A 25,284-nucleotide genomic window follows, 5' to 3' on the forward strand; every position below is an offset into this window, starting at 1 on the left:
AAGAAATGGGGTGTGAAATTTGAGCTGTTACTTTTACTTGTAAAAATAGTTTTTCTGCTTAAATGTACCTCCAGATGTTGGTTCAGTCGATTGCTGTGTACGGTGTGTGACGTCCAGCAGTAGGACGGTGTGGCTCATATTCTCATGTGGATTGTATTATGAATAAATGTAGCAAACGTTGACAATTGTCATTGTGGCCAAGAAGGTTTTTGCACTGGAAGAGAGAGGGGGCGCTTATCCAGCTTTAACTAATTTAGAGTCAAACTTTTTGTACTTGCTCGTTGTGAGGCAGTCATTTCAGAGAGCAGCACGTCCTCTGGTTGTCAGGGGAAAAGGGTTTATATTCCATTTTTTTATTTTATTTTATTTTATTTTTAGATTTTAAACATTTATTGCTATTTCAGACAACTTAATTCGGCTGCTTTGGAGAATCCAGCTGAGGTGTAACACTAGCTCTGTATCCAGAAAACAGGTCTTTTAAACTATTAAACATTTATGTTTTAAATTCACAATTAAAAAGATGATTATGTATTCAGAAATGTTCTTATTCTGTGTATGGACCTCCTGGAGATCATACACATATTTGTTTATTCATTTTTAAAAATACAAATACAAATAAATACTTATTGTCTGTTTCTAAAGTTCAAGTCAACAAAAACAGAACAGTTAGAATCAACTTTATTTTAGTAATTATTTTTAATGAATTATTAGTGACAATAACAATGTAATTTTACTAATTATGTTGAGTAAGTACACTTAAAATAACTAAGTCATCTGAGTTTATTTTAGCTGTTAAGCTTTCTTACGTCTTTATCTGGATAGAAATCTAGATCATTAAATGTTTGCAAATTGGTGAACCAGTTAATAATTCCAAATTATGTTTTTATTAGTGTATAATTAGTGACAGCTGTAGGTAGCGTTTGATTTGCATTCTAAGCATTTGCCTGCTTTTGTTGCTTAAAAAAAAAAAACGGGTTATTTTGTTGTTAGCAAAGCAAAGTCAAACATGTGTAGACAAGTCAAAATAAACTGTTAGGTTTCAGGTCGTCTGAACTCATCTGAACTGCGTGCCTGCGGGGAAACGCGTGAAAAACCTCCGTTTAATTGCCAAATAAGAAAAGTTTTCCAAACTCCCTCTCAGCAGTAGCCCAACACACGCGCACGCACACGCGCCTAATTACCATACCTAGGATCCCACGGCTCAGAAACGCCCCCCCTCCATCCATCCGATTGGTCCTCTTCTGTAAACAAGCGGCTGCATATTTAAGCTCCTCGCTGCTGATTGGCTGAAACCGCCGTCACTCCGGTTTGCGGCTCCTTATAAGGTGAGCGGCTCCGGCAGCTGCTGTCACAAAGCTGATGAGATGAAGCTGCAGCAGCAGCAGCACCGAGGAGCGACGGGCGCAACTCCACAGTTTTAGCCGTAACTATGATCTCCTTCCCGGATGTCTCCATCTCTTCGAGCCCCTTCACTTTAGTTATGTGTTTTTCTTTGTAAACTTTTTTTTTTTTAATTATCATTTTAGTTAGTTTTTTTTTTTTTTTTTTTGGAAGGGGGGGAGCATGTATTTAATTTTGCGGGGATTGCAGAGGTGCCAGAGGGAGTGAGTTTGGGCACTATGCGCCGCTGGGATCTGATTTGCTCCAGGAAGGCTTATGGAATATTGTAGCCCGGTTTTCCACAACCTGCATGCCTTCTGGTCCAGCCCCGTGAAGAAGAAACTTCTCCTGCTCAGCATCATGTTCGTGGTCTGGGTTTACATGCTCTACTCCTGCGTGGGCTACTGCTCCACCATGCCCGGCTTGGTGATGGTGGACACCCCGCGGGGCAAGGAGACCGCTCCGGCGACGGGCAGGCGGTCGGACCTGGTGTCAAGACTGCTGGCCAAGCCTCAGCCCTGGGAGGACGTGGAGAGCGACTACGAGGAGCCGTCCATCAGGACCGCGGCGTCCAGAGACCTGCTGGACGCGGATAGAGACAGAGTTCCGGATCCGAGCGCCATGTCCAGCTTCTCCAACGGCTCCGGGAGCAAGAAGCTGCCGCAGGCGATCATCATCGGGGTGAAGAAAGGAGGCACGCGGGCTCTGCTGGAGTTCCTGCGGGTGCACCCGGACATCAGGGCCGTGGGAGCGGAGCCGCACTTCTTCGACCGCAACTACGAGAACGGACTGGAGTGGTACAGGTAATAATAATGATGATGATAATTTCAAAATTCGTTATTAATTAAGAGATAAAATCTTAAATAGCTTTTGTGGGCTTATAACACTATGGGAAATTTAAGAGATGGAAGACGTTCAGTGGGGGGGAGCTTGTTTCTGTTACTTTTTACGCACAGCCGCATATTTACATCTATCAAGTTTGGCTTAAGAAGGCGCAATTGTAATCTTTATAATAAATAAGACGGAAAATTGAGCGAATGAAACTGGAATTTAATTCCGATCTCGGCATAATAAAATGAGCAGACTTGCGTCAAATGTGACCTCTGTTCCGCTTTAAGCATTTTTAGCCTCATTAGTGAATCGACGCTTAATTTTTCCGGTTCTCGTAAGCATGTAGCTTAGTTATGTTTTTTTAAACATATTTTGACGCTTATATGAAGCTGCTGCAGCCGTCTCGGACGCCAGTTCTGCGATGCGCAGTGATCTCTGTTGGACGCGGCGCAACACTGCACCTCCACCCTCAAGGCGCTTCTGTGTCAACTTTTTTTAATAGTCGAAGGTGTCGCGGCCCAATTCGCTGCACTTCCGCACGCAAAACACCGGGAGGTTGAATAAACGCGAGTTTATGCTGACTAAAGTTTTGGTGTTGCAAACTCGGACCCTGATTCTGCGATACGAAGCGTCATGTTAACTCCAACTTTGCGTTGTTGATTTTTTTTTTTACAATTGGATTGGATCTATACTCATAAATCCTACCGACCTCTTTTGTTCTTTTGGAAATTTCATAAAGTAAATATCAGGCAGATCAGGGCTGATTGAAACTTGTATGAATTATTCATCATTCTAACATCCGTCAGGATCCTTGATTGTAATAAACAAGCTGCTGACAGTAAATTTATCTCTTAATTTATATAATGAACTGGAACAAAAAGTGATTACCCTTTGACATAGGTAGAGCTTTTGAGGAAAAAAAAATGTTTTCTTCACAAACAGAAATCATGAAGTTCATAGAGACTAATTTACATTTAAAACATGCAGTGATTTTTTTATTTATTTTTTTGCTATTGTGAAATATTCTATAGAAACAGTGAAATACCCTGGAATTAACACAATTGCAGTACTTTAATAACAAGTCATGATCTTTTTAAGCTCATGTAGACTTCATTTCTGAATTATGATTTTAAGATAGCTACCACATGGCTCTACCTTGTTTTAAAGAGCTACTACTATCACCAACTCTTTGATAAGTGTCTACATTTTAAATATCTAATATTATGCGAGATTTGAATTGCCGTGCTTCATGAGGGGGAAAAAAACAAACAAATCCAGAACCTACTCACCCCTGAGTTTTGTTTGTGCTCCACAAGACCCTGTCAGGAGAAATGTGTGATATGAACTGAGCTTCCACCGTTGGAGTGAAAAATGTGAATTGCTTTGACTGCAGCAAATGTAAGCTAATGACATGGGTGCCATGCAGTTCATGCTCACTGAGCCAACGGTTTGTTTTGTAGTGTGAGGCAAATGCTCCAGGAAAGCTTCAGGCTGATCTGGTAGAAAGTCATCAAGAAACTATTGCAATTTGGTTTTCTATTGCATAAGCAGCAACTGTAGCCAGATGCCTGTTTATCAGTAAAAAAAAAAAAAAAAAAAATCCAGTTGTAGTTTTTTAGATGAAACCAGATTCGCGTATAAAACCTGCGTTGCATTTGCAATTAGAATCTAAATCACATTTTGGCTAACTTGTGCGTGTGCAGCGTTTCTTGTTCTGAACTTTTTCTAGTACATTTGTGTTGGAGCATGGCCGGCTGCACTTATCGGTACAAAACGGCACCATGCATGAATCTTTAATCTTTACTTATTCCTTTCTTTCTCTTCCTGGAGCTTCCTGTAATTATTTCAAGTGAATCTTTGGGCTGTAATTGTTGAAATTTGATCAGATAATTTTACTGGGGGCAGATGCGTACTGGAACACCCCGGTAAAAAAACACAAAAAATGGGCCCGGCAACGCCTATGTTTTGGGGGGAAGGAGGGGAAATAAAAGAAAAGTTGGTGCGCTCTTTCATCCTTTTCTACTGTTAGTATGTCAGTTGGTTCCAAACAGTGTAAAAAGGGGGATTTAGTGAACAAAAGTGAGGAGACTTTGTAGAATAAAACCCCTTAAACCAACTTTATCCTGTTCATTTACATCATAAAGTGTTAATGTGAGGAGCTGCAGCACTTTCGAGCTTAATTACTGCATTTGTTTGCGCTCAACACAATCAGACGCCATTTGTCTTTAGTAGATTTCACTTATTTGGTCTTTTTTTCCCTATTGTGCACAGGTTTTAAAGCCTAATTAAGGTTAAACTGCGGTTTTTAATCCTCATCAGTTACTTCGACCGTTCGTAAAGCAGCTACTGAAATTACTTGTACATTAAGATCACCTTCTTTTTTTTTTTCTTTTTTTGTCTCCACACGGTTAGGGTTTTGCAGGAATAACGAGAACCACCTCGGAGGTTAATAATGAACAAATGGATGTTTAAATATCCAGAGTATTACGCTTCAACAATGTAGAGAGGGTGGAAAAGTTTCCGAATTAGAACCAAATGTTGGGAGCATTTGAAATGGGGACACCAGTCCCTGGCCTGTGTGATGCTTTGTGCGCCTGCTGTGATACAAACTTTGATTTACTGCCACCAGTTTGAAAGTTTTGGGGACTGTGCAGGCAGGCTGCTATTTTACTGTTTCCACCTACGGAGTTTGCAACTGCATGTGGAAAAGCGTCTCTGCAACGTCTCAGGCCGTGAAATCTAATACTGATCTTAAACTCTGGGAAGAAGTCAGGACTTTAGCTGTTTTTTTTTTTTTTCCCTGGTTGCTTTAATTTGTGTTTTAGATTCTAAGTTTACTATAAGAAAAGTTATTTGAAAAGCATTTGAGTTGAATTGGATGTTTTAAGGAAGATTTTGTTCAAAGCTTCTTCAGTATAATTGAAAGTGAAATCTGTGATGACATGTTTTTTTTTTATTTTCTGGAGAGAAGATGGACAGTGAAAGGAAATCATACTTTATTCATCACCAAGCCCTCCTGAGGGTAATATTAGGATCTGATACTGGAGATGACTTTGGGGAAAGAGATGGAATTTTCCAGACAGAAGGAAAACAGGAAAGAAAAATACAAGAGCTGCATGGCATTGAAATGAAATCTATGGCAATCTGATCATTTGGACAGAGATTGAGACAGTTATTAGTGTATCAGGGGTTGTGCAACTATCCCTCCTCTTGTTTTGTTTGTTCATTTGGACAATCTCCCAACCCGTCCCCTCCCTCCTTTCCGGAGACGCGTTTATAGCTGGAATTCCACAAAGCGAGTGTGAGAGAGGAGGAGGTGGAGATAACAACTCTTATTGTGGATTTCTGATGTCCTCTGACAGTTTTTATTTGTGCCGAAGACAAAAACATGTGATTCATGCGTTTGACCGAGGGGTCCTCATATCAGGAGGTACACATTTTCACTGTGTGGTCAAGCATGAACCGGCCTAAAGGAACACACATACATTTACAAAGAGGCCGTTGGAGCTCAAAGGGTCACAGTGTGAACAGAAACATTGATTCATTAGTTTCTGTTTGCACCTGTTTCACCATTATGCAATATGTTTTTCTTTAGCTAAAACAAATATGTATTCTAAAATAATTTATTGGAAGAACTCTCAAAAATTGTGTGAGATGCAGATAAAAGTTTATTTTATTGAGTTTGGACAGTTAAAACTCCTATTGTCCAAAACACAGTCATAAACAATGATAATTACAAACAATTATAAAGACAAATAAAACATTTATTTCAAAGAGTAGTTAAAGAAAATGTTATCTTGTATTAAACGGTTAATAAATGTATAGTACTTTGAAATCAGTTTGTAACCTAACTTACAAACTGAAATACATGGAGAAATTTGAGGAAATTGTAGTGTAAAGAATATATTTAATTAACACAAAACAAAGACTAATGGAAGTCTACGAATTTGTAAGAGAGCCTAAAAAGTGGAGATGTTTTGATTTGTGGTTTGACAGACGTATCTGTCTTGTGTTTAGGCTATGAAGGAAGATGAACTGCCATACATATCTGCTGCTGTAGGGGGCATAGTTCATCGTTGCAGAATTGACACAACTGAATCTACAAAAAAACTGCAGCATCGACCAATTATAACATAACTTAACCTCATGCTGTGCTATGCGGGGGCTCTGTCTACACTGATAAAGATTCACTCACCTCTCTATACTGAAAACACATGGAGCTTCCAATTTAGAACAGCTTGTTTCTCTCTCACTAATTCAGCTTATAATAATCTATTTGTGTGTGTGTGTGTGTGTGTGTGTGTGTGTGTGTGTGTGTGTGTGTGTGTGTGTGTGTGTGTGTGTGTGTGTGTGTGTGTGTGTGTGTGTGTGTGTGTGTGTGTGTGTGTGTGTGTGTGTGTGGAACATTAACCTCTCTTTCTGAGATGGCCAGTTGATAGTAAAATGTGGAGAGTGGAATTTGCATCCTGATCTGCAAAATCCACCATTTATCCCAATACACATGCGCTATTCAGAGTGGGAGCACATCCCTATGAGCACCAGTATTTCAAACATGACAGGACGCTTCCAGCTAGAGGTGTTTTTTTTTTTGTTTTTTTTTTAATGCTAACATACTCTGCAGGATGCAGAGATGTACTGTAATACCAAAACTGTATTGTGTAAATGTTTCTTTTTTAAAATTTGGCAAATTTTAATGTTAAATGAAAAGGCATGTTGCATATTGTTTGAGAGACAGAGTGGTTTTAAGTCCAACAGAATGAAATTTACAGAATTAATTCTACCGTCGAATCAATCAGCAAAATATTTTTATTCAAATCAGATGAATCAGATTTTTATAAAACATTCAATAAGACTGAAAATGGCGAGAGTTTTCAGATTTGATGCATTAAATTGATATAAAGTAAAAGTGTTTGTATACAGTATATCATTCCTACTTCTGGCTGATCGAATATTAAAACTCCATTTTATTCTTTTGACAGTAATGCCACTCTGAATCATCCTTCCATCACCTGAACCCCCCCCTCACCCCCCAACCAAATAAAAAAAAAAAACAGCTGAAACATTTTTCCAAAGAGTTAATTTTATTTACTCTCACTGACTGCAGGCCCTTGTCTGTCAGCCTGTGGTCTGTGTTGCTCTTTTCATATTCCATTTAGCCATATTGGCTCAGATGGGGCTTTGATATATAACTGCTGCTTTGTGGTCTTGCTGTCGTGTCGTGGGCTCTGGTCTCAGCTCGCAGTCAGGGCCCAGGCTGACGCTCCTCCCTTTAGATTTAAACCAGAAGCCAAGTACATGTTGGGGAGGGAGCGGACGGTCGCATGGACTTGTTTTACACAGTCATTTGTGAAAGTATTCACACTGTATGAGCTTTTTTTTTTTTTTTTTTTTGAATTTGGTCATGTTAAAACCACAAACTTTGTTTGTTTTTTTGTTGGGATTTTAAGTGGTAGGCCAACGCAAAGCAGAGCATAATGAAGGCGAAGGACAAAAACGACATGGGTTTTCAAAATTTTGAAATCTAAAACATTTGTCAGGTCCTTTTTATTCCACTCACCCACAAATAAAAATCCATTGCAACCAATTGCCTGGTAGTAGTCCACTTGGTTGATTATTTAATCTCGGTATGAATTCATCTGCTTGGTGCAAAACCTCAGATGTTTGTTCGAGACAATTAGGGAACAAACGGCAGCATAGGAACCAAGGAAAGCAGCAGACATGGCATGGAGGTTCATCTTACACACAGTCAGAGCTAAACTGGAATGGTTTAGATCAAAGCTTGTTCATTTGTTGGAATGGCCCAGTCAAAGTCCAGACCTAAAGCCAGTTGAGAATCTGTGTCAAGACTTGGGGAAAACTAATTCTGATGGAAAAAAAAAAAAAAAAAAAAAAAACTCACATCTGTTTTCTACTTCGTCAGTATGCATTACCTTGTGCTTAGATGTGACACAAATCTCAATAAGATGCAAAGAAATTTGAAGTCGTGAAGCGACAAAACCTCCGTATGCAGTGTTTGCGCTGCTGAGAAGTTTGTTTTTCACTGGAGCACTTAGTGGTTTGTCAGTCATATGCTGGTTTCTGCTCTGAAACATCACAAGAGTTAATGTTCATGTCTGAGCTGTGCAGCTTCTGTTCCTCACATAATGCGGTTCGAGGCTCCGGCTGTTGTCAGGAGTCTGCTGGGGCTGAATTGGCGCCGTGCTGAGCAGGATGTCTCTCGGGTCTCCCTTTTGTATCTTAGCTGTGATAAAAAAAAAAAAAATAAAAAAAAAACTCTGTGGAGGTAAACAGACCCACAAAGCAGCATCAGCAGAAGCTACTTAAGGTGCTACAAAGGGACAAGTGGAGCATTGTTGGAAAGGAGGGAGAGACACTGTCAGACTCGGTCTGATTGCGGAAGTCTGCGCGGTTTGAGAGCCGTTATCTGTCTCCTCCCTCTCTGATAGTTCTTAAACCGGTGTCGGGTACAGTTCTGGATGGCTGCACGGCCTTTTATCAGCTCGCTGCAGGAGCTCTCCTGTTTCCACGTAGGTGACCCGTCCGCTGTTTTGTTGCCACGCTGACCTCGCCCTGCTTCCTTCCTCTGAATGGCCAAAAAGGCCACCTGGTTCTATAGAGTGTCAGTGAAAGGCATCAAGCCCTGAAGAAGAGAAAGGGGGCTGAAGTGGGGAGGGTGGTGGAACAAAAAGTGTGTATTGCTAGTGTTTTCATACATTGGGGAAATGTTGTGGGGTGGCTTGGACAGGCTCAGCTGTGGAACCACAAATAATCTTCGTCTTCAATCACAAAAGGCTGCAACAGTCAAGACGGCGAACACAAATGTCACAGCGACTCGGCTCCTCGGGGATGAGGGGTATTGATCGGTCAGGCCTGATTGGAGGTGATGTATAGAGATGGGTTAAAGGCTTCGGACTGGGGGTCAGACCCACGACTGCTTGCTGACAGAGGCGGCGTGTTGACCATCTGCAGAGATACAGGAAGCTGCAAATCCCTCCATGGATTTTTTTTTTTTTTGGCAACGTGGTTTTTAAAAGCTTTACGGAATTATGCAAAAAGTTTTAAATCGCCACTGTTCGGAGTCAGACTCAGTCAGACGTGGTCTCAATCAGCGGTTCTCCGGAGGCTCTTTTAAGAGTCCCCAGAAACCCTGAATGAGTATTGATTAAAAACTACTAAGTGCTCAAAATATGTAAAGATTTTACCACACTGACATCACAAACTTCAATGTTCGTTCTGATTTCAGACCAGCACAAAGCAGCCCATAGTTGTGAATTTAAAGAAAAAGCAATTCATGGCTTTTGGATTTTGTGCATTTCAACTGGATATAGGTCTGGAGTTTAACTAGGTTGACCATTTCATTGGAAGTATGGCTGAATGTTTAGGATTCTTTTTCTGCTGGAAGGGAAATCTTTACTCTTGGTTCAATTATTTTGCAGCTTCAGGTTTACTTTTTATCGCCTTGATTTGGCTCCGTCCGTCAACTCTGACCAGCTTCCCAGTCACCGCTGAAGACGAGCGTCATCAGAATACGATGCAGCCACCGTGCCTCTTTGTGTGGTTTGTGCAATCGGCAGGATGTGCGGTGTTTGTTTTTCCACCACACATGGCGTTTTGTAAGCTGTCTAATCTGTGTCCACTATGTGGATTGTTGCAGATTGATCGTGGGACTTTCTTCAAACAGTTGTTTTGTTGTCGCCACTCTTCTGATGCTATATTTATGAAATCCACGACAAATGGTTGTCCTGCTCAGATCCTTCCACCTGAGCTGTGGCTCTCTGCAGCCCCTCCAGGGGCACCATGGGCCTCTTGGCTGTTTCTCTGATTAATGCTCTGCTTGTTTAGCTGGATGACTCTTGTTATTGACTCTTTATCTATGCCCTTTTAATATTTGGATAAGAGATTGAAGTGTGCCCTGTGGGCCTGGCCTGTTGGTTTAGGTGGGCAGCCATGTCTTGGTAATTTTGCGGTTGTGCCAGACTCTTTCTATTTTCAGATGGTGGATTAAACGGCACTCTATGAGATGTTGAAAGCTTGGGAATGTAGTTTTGTAACCCAACCGTGCTTTAAATGTCCTCCCCAAACAGACCTACCCCGTCCTCTTCATAATAATTCCCTATTTTTTTTTTTCCTCTAGTTTGTTCATTATCATATAGAATAAGGGTGAAAATTTAAAAGAAGAATCTCTGCTAAGCGCTGGAGCGGCGAGCGTGTAGGTGCTTCTTCCAGTTGTGGAGAGGAAATCCTGAATCTGGATGATCAGATACTTTAGATCTCAGCTTGTTTCCTGATTCCTGGAACTCCTCGGCTCCTCCAAGACTCAGCCAACCGTACAGCTGACAGCAGGTTCACATTCTCTGCTCAAACCCTCAATAACAACACACACACACACACAAAAGAGAGGTCCAGCTCCCAGTTACTCCCTAAAAAAAAAAAAAAAATCCCTTAAGCCATCCCCTTTATGAAAACTTGCTCTCCACTCTTCCAGCTGTGCACTTGTGCCACTGACGAGCAAGAATAGTGTCACATGTTGCGCTCGGTTTGTCCATTCCTGGGCGGGGCTCGTGGGCAGGCCTCGCTGCTCTCTCTCTCCTTTTCGGTCAGCGCGGAGGCCCTCTTTCCCCGCTGCCTAAGCTGGCATGGCCTATTTAAAAACACACACGGTGACCGGGGGGGTAGAGGAACGGAGAAAAGGCGCTTTTCAAGCCTAAATTACAACCAGTTAATAGTGAAAGGAGAGACCTGTGGAGAGGGAGTGGCAGCACTGGGGTATGTTGTTTCCCCTAAACCCCCTGCTCCTGTTGTTCAGAGAAGACAATGTGGAAATAGGGGAGTTGGGGTGTGTGTGTGTGTGTGTGTGTGTGTGTGTGTGTGTGGGGGGGGGGTGGGGGGGTTGACAGGAAGTTTCACACCTTAAACCTTTCATCGTGCTTAGAAATTTCTCATGTGACAACACGCTTTCTAAAAGCTTCATAAAAGTAGCTTTTTGTGTACAAGCAGCGAACAAGCCGTCCCTCTGTGAAACGTGTGAATCAGGCCCTTTTAATAAGGCGATAATTTGGATGTTGTTAAACATGTCAGAACAGATCCAGACGCCCTCCCTACGGAGCTGTTGGTCATTCGTGGCAGCCAAATAAACACTCACTGGCGCATTAGAGCAGCCCACCTGGAGGAGGAGAGAAAGAAAAACTCGTGCTAAAGATAGCTCGGCAGAGGAAGTCCTCGCTCATGTTCTGGGAAGAGAACCTGCCTAGATGCCACACTTGTCCCAGGTACAAAGTCCCAGAGGTGCCCATTAGAGCGCTGCAGAGCAGGTCTGCCTGTGGGAGAGAGGACATGCACGCCGGGCTCAGGCTGAGGGCGACCGAGGTCCCCTGAGGTTTCCATTAGCCTGGCAGTAAAAGAGCAGAGCTCATTAGAAGCCCCCCCCCCCCCCCCGAGTCACCTCTCCCCGCCTGATTCACACTATCGCTTTCTGCTTTTCCACATAAGAGTCATCGAGTTCCCTCGTAAGCGCTGTAAAAACACTTTGACTTCAGGTCAGACAAGCTGGCTATACGCTCCCTCTTCACGCCAGTTGTTGTGCTGCGAATCGCGCAAGTGGCACAAATAACACGCAGGCAGCATCATATTTGGTAAACGGAGTCAAGTTATTCTATTCAAATACCTCCGATTTCAAAGTCTCACGTACACTCTCGTATTTGTGACAATCGAGTCACCATTTTTAATTTATTTTTATTTTCTTTTGATACCAAAGTATTATCTATATTGGACGGCTGCTGTGCATGGATGGATGGATGGATGGATGGATGGATGGATGGATGGATGGGTAGCCAATTGACAAATTAATGAATGAGTCAGCCGTCCTTTCCATAATTTAATAATACGAAACTGAAACACAAAAACATAACCTAATCAAAAATATGCAGTAAAAAAATACTAGAAGCAACTTAGGCGTAAATCAGAAAAACTCAACACATTGTGTTTCACTGTAGCCAGAAAGATATATTTTTAATGGCTATTGTCAATGCATTACAACAGGTAGGCTGAAATGTAAAGGAAAGCATAGGATTACCAAAGGAATGTGGATGTTTCCCATTTTCCTCTGAATGCAAGCAGGTTAATTGTCAAGACTGGTGCTTTCTGACTCCATGCAGCTAATTACATGTTGGAACGTCAGGCTGTCTTTAGGAATTTGTGAAGCATTAACCTGCAACGACAGCTGCAACGCGAATGGAAGCAAAATAATAACCTCAACACACGGGGAGATGTGAGGGACATACTTTAAAGAGGAAATCCCCCTCTTCCTGACACACACACACACACACACACAGTATGTAGTTCACCTGTCTTCAAAAAAGGTGTGCATGCCGTTACGGCTGACAGCCAATTCAAACAGGATGCAAAGCAGCTCCCTTCACTGCTTCTGTCTCGGCGCGTCTCGGGAGAACGGAGGGGGTGGCGACATGTATGTTCATCTCGAGTCTGTTTCATCTTTTATTCATCTTCACTGCAGAGAGATCAAGGAGTCATGTGCCTCCTGGTGCATGTCAAGTGTCAGGAAATCAGTCAGAATGCTTGATTCTGCCCACACACACAAATGCTACCACGCATAAGTCTTCACCTGGAGCTTCTCGTTCCTGGTTGCCCGTATTGTTTCCTTCTCCCCCCCGCCCCTACCTCCATTCTTTCACTGTCCATCGGTTTTTTTGCATCCCAGCTGTCAGCCACCCCAGTGCTGATGGAGAAGTGGAACCTGTCGGCCATAGAGTCTGGAAAAAGTATTCAGACCTACAGACGTTTTACAAATGTGTTTTATCAGGGTTTTATTTGTTACATCAACACAAAGTTTAATTGTGAAGTGTAAGGAGAATGATTTGTATGTGTGTTTATTTATTTGTATTAATTTACAACAGAAAATTGGAAAAGTGAATCCGGCATCTATATCCATTCCGGTTTAGTCTGACATCCATTAATAAAATCCAGTGGAATTGATTATCTTCAAAAGTCAGATTTAATCCAGCTGTCCTGGATTGGCCTTAAAGGTTTGTCAGATTAGCATCTTGAAGACCAAGGCACACAGCTTGTGGAGTTTAGTGAAGGGTTCAGTTACACACACAAAAAAGTCCCAAAACCTCTAAAAATAATAATAATAAAAAAATAAAAAAAAACAGCATGGCTTGACTGTAAACCTACCAAGACATGGGCATTCCCTGCACTTTACGAAGAAGATATCAAGAAACTACGGCTCAGGTGAAGGAATCGATGGACGGAAAAGCTGTTAGACAAACGCTAAACAGATCTGGGTCTTGTGAAGGAGTGGGAAGATGAACAGCATAAAAAAATAAATTTTTTTTTAGCTACGTTATGCAGGGGTGACATAGCAAATTGATGCAAGAAGGCGCTGTGATCAGCAGGCAGCCAGAGCTACTACGAAATGTGTTCAAATGGAGAAAAATCCTTCCATTTTGCAATTTTACCTTACTTTATGTTGCTCTATTTATATATAACTAGGTAGAAATACTTTTGATTGACATTGTAGCTCTGATCCCTCAGCAACACCGATTGGCGCCAATTACGAGTGCTGAACAAATTGGGTGGTCGGTCTGAAATTTTGCATTGTTTGGTCTCGCATCACGTCGGACAAACTCCAAAGATGTTGTTTGAGTGTCGGCAATGAAATGCACCCGTCATTTATGTTTCAAACCAGCAAAGCTTTTTGGGCAACCGCTTTAAAAGGCAGAAGAGAAAAATGGACGGTACTTGTGAAGGAATGCTCCCCCCGCCCCTCCCCAATTCCCCAGGGGACAGGAGGAGGTACTGCTATTTTCTGCTCGCTGCCATCCCTTTCACCAACTCCTCTGTTTTATTTATGCCACATGGTGGGCTGTCTCACGTCTCTGCAGAGTTATTAACGCTCTGTAATTCCACGCAGGCCCGAAAGATCCTTTATGGCTCTGCACATTCTTGGTTTGCATCCCAAAAGGTGCCAAAGAGCAGCAGATATACTTAAAAACACATTTTGAGAGAGCTCTGTGCAAAATTGAATAATTTGTGCTCGCAGACCGCGATAGTGTCAGAGAGGAATGTCTCGTGCGGCAACAGTTTTCTGTTTATTTCTTTTACTTTGCTATGTCTGATGTTGCCTCCAGAAACCAAGCTGGTTTGATCCCAGAACCAGCCGGGTTGGTGTGTGACCGCAAGCCCTGACTCTCCTTCTCTTGTTGTTGATTCATGGGGCCTGTTACTCACTTTCCCTCCCCTGCTCATATACACACGCACACCCACACGCATTCAGACTGTATGAAGCTCTACTCTGAAGTATCAGACTGCGATTTCCTGATTTCAGTTAAGAAATGACGGATGGACGGTTCGCGTCTGTTTTGTTTACTCCGCGGGTCGGCGGATTCTCATGCCGTTCTGACTTCGTGCAGCTGCAGAACGAGGTTCAGGGGGCTTCTGGGAGCCGCATTCATCAACCCAGATCAGGACTCCAAATCTAAGCCTCGGAGTTTGAGTGTCAAAGTGTCAGCGAGTTTCTTTTTCTATTTTTTTTTTTTTTTTTTTCAGTCTGGGGCCGTTTCCTTCGAACTCCCTTCCTCTTTCCCATCTGATAAAATTGTTATCCATTGAAATTATGCACACACTGTGAAACAAAAGCGTGAACACTACCTGTTCTAACTCCTCACTCCGAGCCAACCCATGTATCGGTGGCCACAGTTGAAAATAGTCAGCGGTAGCTCCAGTCAGCCTGACAGGAACTTTTGACAACAAGTAATCGGAGGAGGAATTTAGCTGTCAGATGGCTCTTCTCACTGTGGCTGGATGATATTTTCTCTCCTATATGCAGCGTCCTGAGTCTGTGATACTACGCCAGCCTGAATTATTAATCCTTTTAGCAGACAGATGACTTGGATGGGGGCTTCTGCGCAGCCACTCTCTTGAGTTTCCAGTGACACCTTTACTCAGTGAGGCCTATAAATTTGAAACCTCGGTCTGATCAGGCTGATGCGTCTGTGGCGTTGCATGGAGGTGCCTCATGTCCATGCAAACAGAGGACAGGCGTATTATATGGCAAGCATAGAGGTAGGCATGCCTCTGCTTTTTGCATCTGCAAACCGCGTCAGAATGAAAAGCACAGGCCCACAGATCTCCTCCATCCATCTCTCTTGCTGAATGCTGCAAGACGCGAGTTTTAAAGAAGGCAAGTCTGGTTCTCCTCAGGGAGGAAATGAAGTGTCAAGAAGCTCTCCGTGGTGACATGCTAACACCTGGGCTCAGCTTCAAGTGCTTGAAACAGAGCAAAGATGAACTGTCCTCATTATTCCTTTAATTTACAGCCAGAGTTGTGCTCTGCAGTTAGATGTGATGTCAGACGCAAAGCGCCGTGAGCCCATATTTCAAAACGCCTGGCTTCTGTGTGCGCTTTCCAAACATTTAGTGAGCAAACGGAATTGTGTGTGGCTTTCATCCGTACGTGTTTTGTTTGTTCGTGCAATGCAGCTCGAATGTTCTCAAGGGTTTTGGAATTCAACATAAGGACACCTATATGTGACCGAGCAAGTTTTGCTCAGGCTGCTTGTCTGTCAGTGACGTGCAACTTTCATTTTTAGGGAATGAAGTTATTTCCTAATAATGCTTCGTTGCTTCATGAGAAGGGCTGAGTTCGGAGAACTGTTGAAAAGAAAGAGCTCCTTTCAGAAATCCTATCCCGATTTCCACCCTCCTCTTCTTCCTGTTTGGGAAGTGCCCCTTTTCTATCGAACTTCAAACCCTGATTCCAAGAGGTCGAGGGAACCTTGTAGATCAATGAAGAGGGCAGAAGGGTGAGGAACATGAGGAAAGTTCAGGACTTTCGACAAAGAACATAGCAACTGCCCGATTTTTCTTTTAGATTTTGTGTATTTTATCCTGAAAGGTTGATTCGGCATCCAGCTAATTTAACCACGCTGTTGTTTTAGGCGACTACACCTCCCACGAGAGTGCAACTCTCACTTCAGGGTTTTCCATTCATAGAAACATCTCCAGGCAACCTTAAGAAGCCCGCGACACTAAAACCGCACCCTCTCTTTGCTCGCAGTAATGAAACACCCTCCGATTTGTCTGCATTTAAATAGACAATCCCTAATTTGAGATTCAAATCATTTTCAACTTCCCTGACATGCGAGACACTTGAAAACATTTTACATTGACGAGAACAATTGTCAAATGGCTTCCTTTCAGAGAATGATGCTGTGACACGGGGAGCTCACTGGCAGCCTGTTATCGTCAAATCAAACATGACAAGTTTGCGGCAGAGGCATCAGACAGAAATAACCCTTTTCCTGCCTCCCGTTTGGCTCCGGCAAGACGACGACTCTTTAAAAAAAAAACAAGGGGCCAAAGGGCCACGTTGATGTCCCCGGTGTGAGGCCGTCATTTCACTGGGCCTCTGTGGATTCTGTCTTATCATCGTGTTTGGTATGCCTTTCAACTTGGAAATACCCTCAGAGAGGCGGTTTGGAGAGGCAAACAATGAGAGAGTTCATAGTAAAGCAAATGAATTGAAGAGGGTGATGGTTATTTACAGAACTACTCTTCCTCAAGCCAGACAGTTGGACCCAGAGGAGTCGTTGTTATCTTAGAGGAGCAGGGTGTTGTTTGCACGGTGATTCTGGCACACGCTTCTCTTAAGAGCTCTCCAAAAGGTTTCTCTCACTTGATTTTGAAGGATGGAGAAGTGGTCCACTCATCCTGCCATCAGCACCCGCACCCCCTCCTCCCCCTCCTCCTCCTCCTCTTCTTCTTCTTCTTCCTCCAACAACTCCTCTTCACCCTGCCCCCATCCCTGCCCCTCTGCCCCTGACCACTGCCCTGCTCACCCCTGCGCTCAGGAACAATGGTTCACTCTGAAAGAAAAGCAGGAAGAAAGAGGATCCCAGTGTCACAGAATTGCCTGTTTGGCGACGGAATCTCTAAAAGCAGCACCTCATAAATCAAAAAAGAACATAATGGTCATTGTTTTGCCAAGAGCTACTTGTTCCTCCGAAATCCACCCCCCCCCCCCCTTTTTTTTTTTTTGGCAGAAAGAGTAAGCAAAGTCAGAGGTTGGGATTTTTTATTAGTGGGGGTCCTTTTCTTGTCGATTTGGCGCTTTTAGGAGTTTCCTTACCACTTTTCTTTCTCTCTTGCTGTCAGACCCTGTCAGACCATCCCCTTGCTTTGTGCTCCTTCAACCCCCCTACCCCTCACCCCCCCCCCCCCCCAACAACTAGATGTTTTTTTTTTTTTTCCCTGACAAAAAAAAAGGCATTCCCTGAGCTTGGATCAGCATAATCTGTCACTTTGCACATTGTAACTCAGGCCTCCTCCCTATCTCCACGCTGCATTGTCGCGTTGAAATCGGATTAAATGGGAAGCCATTTGCCTTCTCTGGTTAGTCGTGGACTCTTTTTGTATGTTGGCACAGGGAATGGCGAAAAGCTTGAAACCGATATCGCCATTGTGCATCAAGAGAACGACAAACAGTCAGGCATGTTTGGGTCGCACTCCTTGATGTGCTGCATAAACAGTTTGAGTCTCGGTCCTGCAGCTTTTTAAAAGCATTTTATTTATTTATTTTTTTATCTGCAAAAATGGGGTGTGCTCCTTCATAAAAAACATGAACCGGATCTGTTTTGATTACAATGGGCTACTAATGAGCCTCTGCATTTGATTTATTCACCCCTCTGATGTGTCAGCAATCAAGATGATGTTATCATAATTAGATCACTGGCGCTGCATTAGGATTACACAAATCTGCCAACACCATTTCCATAAAGCATTTTAATGGCTACCTAGCAATACCTTTGACCCTCCCCATCCCCCCCACTCATAACAGAATCTTTTTCATTGAGATTGTTGCATGCTAATCTTTGCTTTGACAAATGGCTAATGCTGTATGAATTAGCCATTAGCTAGCTGGACACGAACTAAATTTAAGTGTTTTTCATGTGTATTTTGGAGCAGCGGCCCAGGCTCTGGGGACAGATTGCAGGATAGTGGGTGCACATGAAGCCTCCATTTTTCACCTTTCAGTCAACATACATTTTAGGACTACAAAAGGATTAACTGTATTTGTCTCTACAGTGGTGTCAAAACAGTAGAATATGAGCGTTAAAGCCTTGGACAGGATGGAGCAGCAATCTTATCTGTGACCGTGTACAACCCGATGTCGGCGTTTTCTGTTTTCGCTAACATACCATCTTTTTTTTTTGTCCTGCTAATTTTTTTGATTGTTCCTTGTTTTACTTAAAAGTCACAAGAAAGCACTTAAAGAAGCTGATACGTTATTAGTTGTCACCAAGATCAAAAGACCCGCACATGAAGCGTAAAACAAGTTATCTAATCAGCAAATTTGGTCTTCAACAAAATTTGCAACAATAGGTGCTAGCATTAGATAATAAAGTCTTCATCAGCAACCTTTACAAACATTTTCTGGGTTTTATGAGGAGGCTTTAGAGGCCTCTGTCTAAAAAAAAGGATTTTAGAGACTTGTTATGCAACACTCTGGGTACTTTACTGAACTTACCAGGTTACTTTTAGGGAAATTATTGCTCACTCCTTCTGAACTCACTAGGTAAATTCAGAGGTTACTGGAAACTGCCTGTCAATTTCCAGAAGAGTGCCTGGTACGTTTAAGGGAAAGTAATCAAAACACATTGGCCGAGTACGGATGGTAACCAGTAAGGTTGTTAAAGTAACCTTTAAGTTTCCAGAAACTACTCTCTAAGTACCTGTTAAATTTCCCTAAGAGAGTTTCTGCTAGGTTATGGGAAAGTAGCCAGAATGTTCCAAAGAGAAAGCTCTAATTTTAATGAAAGTTCAGGCTTTATTATAGTAGTTTACCACAGTGTTTGTACATTTAGACAAATTTACCACAATACAAAACAAACTATGAGAGAATACACCAAACTAGACCTTGAAAGAGTTTTTTATTATTATTTGTTTGGCCATGTCTTAGAAAAATCAGAGAGCTCATACCTTGAACCATTTTAAAAAAAAAAATAAATAAATAAATGAATCATTCATGCTACATCAAAGTATCTGTTCCTTTCTGGTCTAGTTTATCAAAATGGGAAAAGCAACTTGAGATACAGGACAGCTCTTAACACTGTCATCATATTGAAGCCTCTGCTCTTAGTCACTACTTCTGGCATCCAGTACGGGGAAAAAAAAACAAAAAAAAAACACTTTCGCTTTTCCTTCAAGAGTAGTGTCTTTCAAGTAACACTTCATTATTTCTTCACATTTCAAAGCCTTCCAAAGAAAAAGCCTTCTCATATCAGATAAAATTAAATCCTTTCTTGTGTGTGTATGTGGCAACGCTATTAACTTTCATGGGTTATTTCTTTTTCTTTAAATTATATTTAGTTTTTTTTTTTTTTTCTTTGGTGAGACACAATTGCCTGCAGGCGAGTCAGCAATGCAGATTATCTGGTGTATAATGTGGAGCAAAGCACTTTTGGGCATCTAGTAAATGGATTCCACAAAACTATAATAAGAAGAGAAAAATATTGTCATTCTAATGTTTTTCTTGGTTTAACAAAAATGTATTAGGCACATATAATTAGACACATAATTGTAATTCCTTCGTTTTCTGTTGCTTTCAAAACTGCTAACTCTATCAACTGATCTGCAGTACTTACATATCCTTGTGCTTAGAATATGAATTGGAAATTGACCTAAAAGAAATCGGCATCAACGAGTCAAAACATCTCTACTCTAAAAACGTTGAACTCCAGATTGGCCACGTTCAAAACCTTCCACAGCAGCTTCACTGTGGTTGGTTGTGCTGTAATAACAGGTTTCTGTCTCTTGTCAGAAGCGAGATATCTTATGAGTGACTAAGCTTGTTGATGTTGGAGAGCTGCCTCCACTAATAGGTTTTTAAGCCCTACAACAAGGCTAAACAGGCTCAGTGAGTCATTGATTACAGAACGCGGAGCACTCCATCAAGTTGATTACATTATGCAAGACCTTTCTGAGATTTGTTTCCCCTCTCTAAACATTTTTTTGTGTGCTTTTTCTTCTTCAGGGATCTGATGCCAAAAACCCTGGAGGGCCAGATCACCATGGAGAAAACGCCCAGCTACTTTGTGACCAGAGAGGCCCCCGCGAGGATATCGGCCATGTCCAGGGACACCAAACTGATCGTGGTAGTGAGGGACCCCGTCACCAGGGCCATCTCCGACTACACGCAGACTCTGTCTAAGAAGCCCGATATTCCCTCTTTTGAGAGTCTCACCTTCAAAAACAGGACTACGGGGCTCATTGACACCTCTTGGAGCGCCATCCAGATCGGCATCTACGCCAAACACCTGGACAACTGGCTGCAGTACTTCCCCATGGACCAGATCCTCTTTGTGAGCGGCGAGCGTCTGATCAGCGACCCGGCCGGAGAGCTGGGCCGCGTGCAGGACTTCCTGGGCCTCAAGAGGATCATCACAGACAAACACTTTTACTTCAACCAGACCAAGGGATTCCCATGCCTCAAGAAGGCAGAGGGCAGCAGTAAGCCCCACTGCCTGGGAAAAACCAAAGGGAGAACCCATCCGAACATTGATCCCGAGGTGGTGCAGAGGCTACGGGACTTCTACAGGCCCTTCAACATGAAGTTCTACCAGATGACAGGACATAACTTTGGTTGGGATTGAAGTCAAAAAAGACTTTCTTTTTTTTTTCTTTTTTTTTTTTTCTTATAGGAGTTTTTTTTCTATGTAATTCATTGGCAAAAAAAAGGTGGAGATATTGCTATATATATGTAAAATGTACAGAAATCTATTTTATAATAATTTATTTTTATTTCTAAGCAATTAATTCACTAAGCTGCCTAACCAGATTTGTACATAACATCTGACCCATGTGTTGTTTTAACATTCCTCATCTTAGGTTGGATTTCTCTGGCTCCCCACCTGTAGTCCTGTAAATTCCTGGTGCTGCACAACGCAGTCGATCAGCAACGACTGTAGTCGAAACTGTTTTAGAATAACTACTAAGGTAGAGATGCATCTATCAGTCGGCAGAGGTCAGAATTGCCAGATCGATTCCCTTGATCATCTCTAATCTGCGATCGGCAGGTCAAATACTGAATTTGATTTCTTTTCCCCTTATTAATTAAATGCATCGTCGCTAAGAATTCCCTCTTTTAAAACCCAAAATGCACAAGCAGACTGTGTATTTTGATGCAGTTTTTGTTTTTGTTTTGTTGCCGTTTAAAGATAAAGATTGGAGATACATGGTTTTATCCATGAAATGGGAACATTTTATAATCCCTTTATTTTCTTTTTGTTGGATTCAAAACTGCTACCTCTGTTTTATAACTTTTATGCGTTACAACCCCTTTGAAGAAAAAATCAAGATCAGCACGTCAGATTTAAGTAAATATCAGTATCGGCTTAGAAAAGCGCGATCGGTGCATCTCTATGTAAAAAAAAGCGCCATATTACGGGTACAGAGTGCTCACAGACGTGGAGAGCACCTATTTATGTGCATTCTTAGTTATAGTTGTAAAACTTCATCCTGTCACAATGTGCTTCAGTTCATTCATACAATCCGGTTTTCAGGTTCCTTGCATAGGCCTGAGCAGCAGAACTCATCCTTTTCCACCCGGTAACTGGTTGATCAATAGACCTAATTGATACTCATTGTGTCACTCACGCTTAAAGTATACAGCTGCCCTTTTATTTTCAGTACTCCTGCTGTCTGCTCTAATGAGTGACCCATCCATCAAACAGTAAATCCCATTTCGGACCACGTAAGGCTCCATGTTAACATTATGCTAATCGGGTAAAGGTAGCCGGCAGATCGATCGGGCCTCCCCGTTCACTGCTCCGCTGGCTCAGAGCCAAGCTCCTGCCCTATCTGCTCAGAGCAAAGGTCACGCAAAGTCTCAATCAAATTTCCTTGATTTGTTGAGGAGAGGGAGGCGGGTCAGAGGGAGTGCGTGCCTTTCTTTTCACTGTGAAATGGAAAACCTTTGCAGGTGGCCGGAGATGCATATCTGCGAGAGCTCTAGCATACAGATGGGAGAGATGAGAAACACAAACGCCTCGCTTAAATGCCACTTGTTCCAACAGAAGAAGTCCATGTGGCGTGGTTTTTGGTCGCAGACTAACCAGTTCAAAGGAATAAAAGATTTGTTTTGTTGTTGTGAAGCACTCATGCCCCAACACGAAGAGTCGTGCAGAGTTTCCGTGTCTAACCTGTGATGTCATCACAAAATCCCATTTTCATTCATTCATTCATTCATGGCTTACATCTTCTTGCAGAAGTATTCATACCAGCTTTTTTTTTTTTTTTTAAGTTTTCACATTGCAACCCCAAACTTTTATGTGTTTTTTTATGTGACAGACCAACACAAAGTAGTGGACAATTGTAACTTTCAAAGAAAGATGTGTGATTTTCAAAAGTTTTACAGGTGAAAGTTTGTGAAGTGTGACGTGAATTTGTGCTCAGTCCCTTCTGAGTCAAAAACGTTGTGCAAAAATCTTTTGCTACACATCGAGAGAATGACTTTTACCCACTTCTCATAGCAAAATGACTAAAGTTGCCACCATCGTGTTTCAATGTAGGTATAGTGTGTTCGGTTATGTGCGTTGTTTTATCTCGGCTTCATATAGCCGTTAGCTCGGATACACACGGCACACTTTTCAGATATCTGTAAAATCAATTTTTAGTTATTTTTCAATCATTTAGCAATCATTCACTACTGTTTGTTAGTCTCACACATTAGAAAGTGACGCTAATTATTTTAATGTAACCCAATATTTCAAAGTTCAAAGGGTATAAATACTTTTGCAAGGCACTAAATATACTTTATGCCTTATCCATATGTTATATGTTCACCTTTCACCAACTCATCTCAAATCTCAACTTGTTGCCAAAAAAATCTTTTGAGTTGCTGTCCCGTTTTATACAACTTACTCACTCTCTGCTTTTTTTAAATTATTTTGTTTTTTATCTCCCTTTAGTTTGAGTTTTTGTCTTTCTACTTGAATTATTGATATGCAAGATTGTGAGGATGTAAAGTTACCAGTCTTCGACATTCTGCAGCGAGGGGAATGCTACTATAAGGGCACAGAGTGGCATTTATGTGACCTACTGTGCAAAACTATGCTATGCACGCCTGGTGTAGTAGTCGTTTTTGTAAATGCAGGAATTATAGGAAGGGATTGTCGGCATCCGGAGAGGGTTTTATGTGTTTGCATAGAGCTCAGGCTGAATGTACACAAGCTATACTCACATTAACTTTGAAGGTAATATTGCCACTCCACCGCCCAGTTTATCCAGTTTTTTTTTTTTTTTAACGTTTTGTGCCTCTCTAACCAACACAATTAGCCTGTTTCATTTATTTAAGAAAATGGTCACTAAACTGGTTACTTCCCCTTTTTTTCAGTTGAAACTAGCTGTCTCCACCCAACAGCTGTTAGGAGGGGAATTTTCTTTTTCTTGTACTTTCTTTTGTGTTCACTCTGAATGAGTAATGATACTCCAAGTGAGAATTAGTCTCCACAACCCTTCACTAGTGCAAAGTTTGAGCATAATTATTGATGACTTCTCCTATCAAACCGTCCTGTTCCGGAAGGAAAAGCCAGATATTTTCCTTAAGACTTAAAGGTGTACTGCAGTTAACTCTGGAGGATAAAACCAATGCAGTCATATGTGACCTTCGGCTTGCTGCGTTATGGTTGAGTTTTATTCAACCTGTTCTAAGATCTAAAACTGTTAAAAATGTTTCTTATCTGCATATGATATGATTTAGACTAGCAGATCTGTATGTACAAAAAAAGGAAAGACATGAAATTCAAGTATTTTGTTGTATGTACATCAAAGGAATTAATTTTACACAACAAAAAGCAAAAATGGAACAGATGTTTCTAGATGAATCGATAATGAACATTCATAATATTTCTTTTTATGAAGAAATAAAGTATATATTTTACCAAACTATCATCGAAGTGACTTTTCTTTCCTTCATTTTCCTACAAAATGCAAATAAGTTGAGTGCTGAGTTTTAGCACAGCTTTACCAGAGGTGTCAGTAAATGTGAAAGGTGCTGTTGACGCCAACTATCCCTGAAATTGAAACCGACAATTCTTTGAAAACGTCTAAAAATTTCCCCAAAAAATAAGGGGCATATCAGCAGAATTGGGGTTTTTACCTATGAGAGCCCAAAGTGACAGAAGCACAATGAATCGTAATGCTCTGTAAAAATTACACTCCGGTTAGTTGAGACCGACATTGAACTGCTAGGCTTGCATGCAACACACTATAATTGGTTGAAAGCCAACACTGCACATCACTATGAACATTCCATCCATACAAATACTCTAAACATGGAGCCAGATGCCGCAGCTGCTATGAGGTTCATGTCCAAGAACGTTTGTTTTTGCTTATACAAAACGAGTCCTTTGTTCTTGTAATCAGACACACGCACAGATACGCACGCACGCGCGCGTGCACACACACACACACACATATATATATATGTATAATATATGCACTTTCATATCAGCAATAACAGCTCGCTGTGTTTTTACAGACTTCTTTTGCATTCTGCTCCTAAGGAGCTCCGCACCAGAAGGCCACACCTGGGCATCACCTGTTGACTATTTTCCAGACAGTGGAATGACTTGCATCAAATTCCTTTGGGACCTCTTTAAATTTACTCATAAGCTGCAACCACCGTCTCTCCAAATGTCTCAGACAGCTCTTTTGATCTTACCATGGTGTTTACTCTTTCAGTAGTTGGGAGGCATATGAAGCTAAATGTCTGAGGTTTGAACAGGGCAAACCTCCTTCAAAATGCTAACTAATGATATTCTAACTATGTGCATCGTGACTTAATGCTTAAATTCTGTGTCACCATGAGATAACAGGCAGGTTTATGTTACTTAGTGGTACATTGTCCCTTAAAAGACACAACTAATAAATAAATAACAAATATGATCTAATTTGAATGCCACTGTGCAATTTTAGATATGTTAAAAGTGGGTAACCTGATTTATTACAAAGTAAAAAAAAATAAATAATAAAAGTAATATTAAAACTGACATT

The 25,284-nt window shown here is 41.7% G+C and overlaps 1 protein-coding gene across 1 annotated transcript; it reads left to right on the forward strand.

Annotated features, from left to right (window-relative positions):
- Positions 1 to 921: 921 nt before the first annotated feature.
- hs3st3b1b (heparan sulfate (glucosamine) 3-O-sulfotransferase 3B1b) lies at positions 922 to 24,174 on the forward strand. Its single transcript, XM_014970983.2, has 2 exons — positions 922 to 2,183; positions 20,264 to 24,174. The coding sequence occupies exons 1-2, from the start codon at positions 1,657 to 1,659 to the stop codon at positions 20,880 to 20,882; spliced, it is 1,146 nt and encodes a 381-aa protein (XP_014826469.1). The 5' UTR covers positions 922 to 1,656; the 3' UTR covers positions 20,883 to 24,174.
- The last annotated feature ends 1,110 nt before the right edge of the window (positions 24,175 to 25,284 follow it).

The sequence above is a fragment of the Poecilia mexicana genome, unplaced genomic scaffold (assembly GCF_051168715.1).
Source record: "Poecilia mexicana isolate PSO_F unplaced genomic scaffold, ASM5116871v1 scaffold_19, whole genome shotgun sequence".
Taxonomy (NCBI): domain Eukaryota; kingdom Metazoa; phylum Chordata; class Actinopteri; order Cyprinodontiformes; family Poeciliidae; genus Poecilia; species Poecilia mexicana.

Coding starts and splice junctions, on each gene's coding strand:
- hs3st3b1b (XM_014970983.2), top strand. CDS start 1,657: ATGGAATATTGTAGCCCGGTTTTCCACAACCTGCATGCCTTCTGGTCC. Junction 2,184..20,263: donor AACGGACTGGAGTGGTACAG/GTAATAATAATG, acceptor TTTCTTCTTCAG/GGATCTGATGCCAAAAACCC.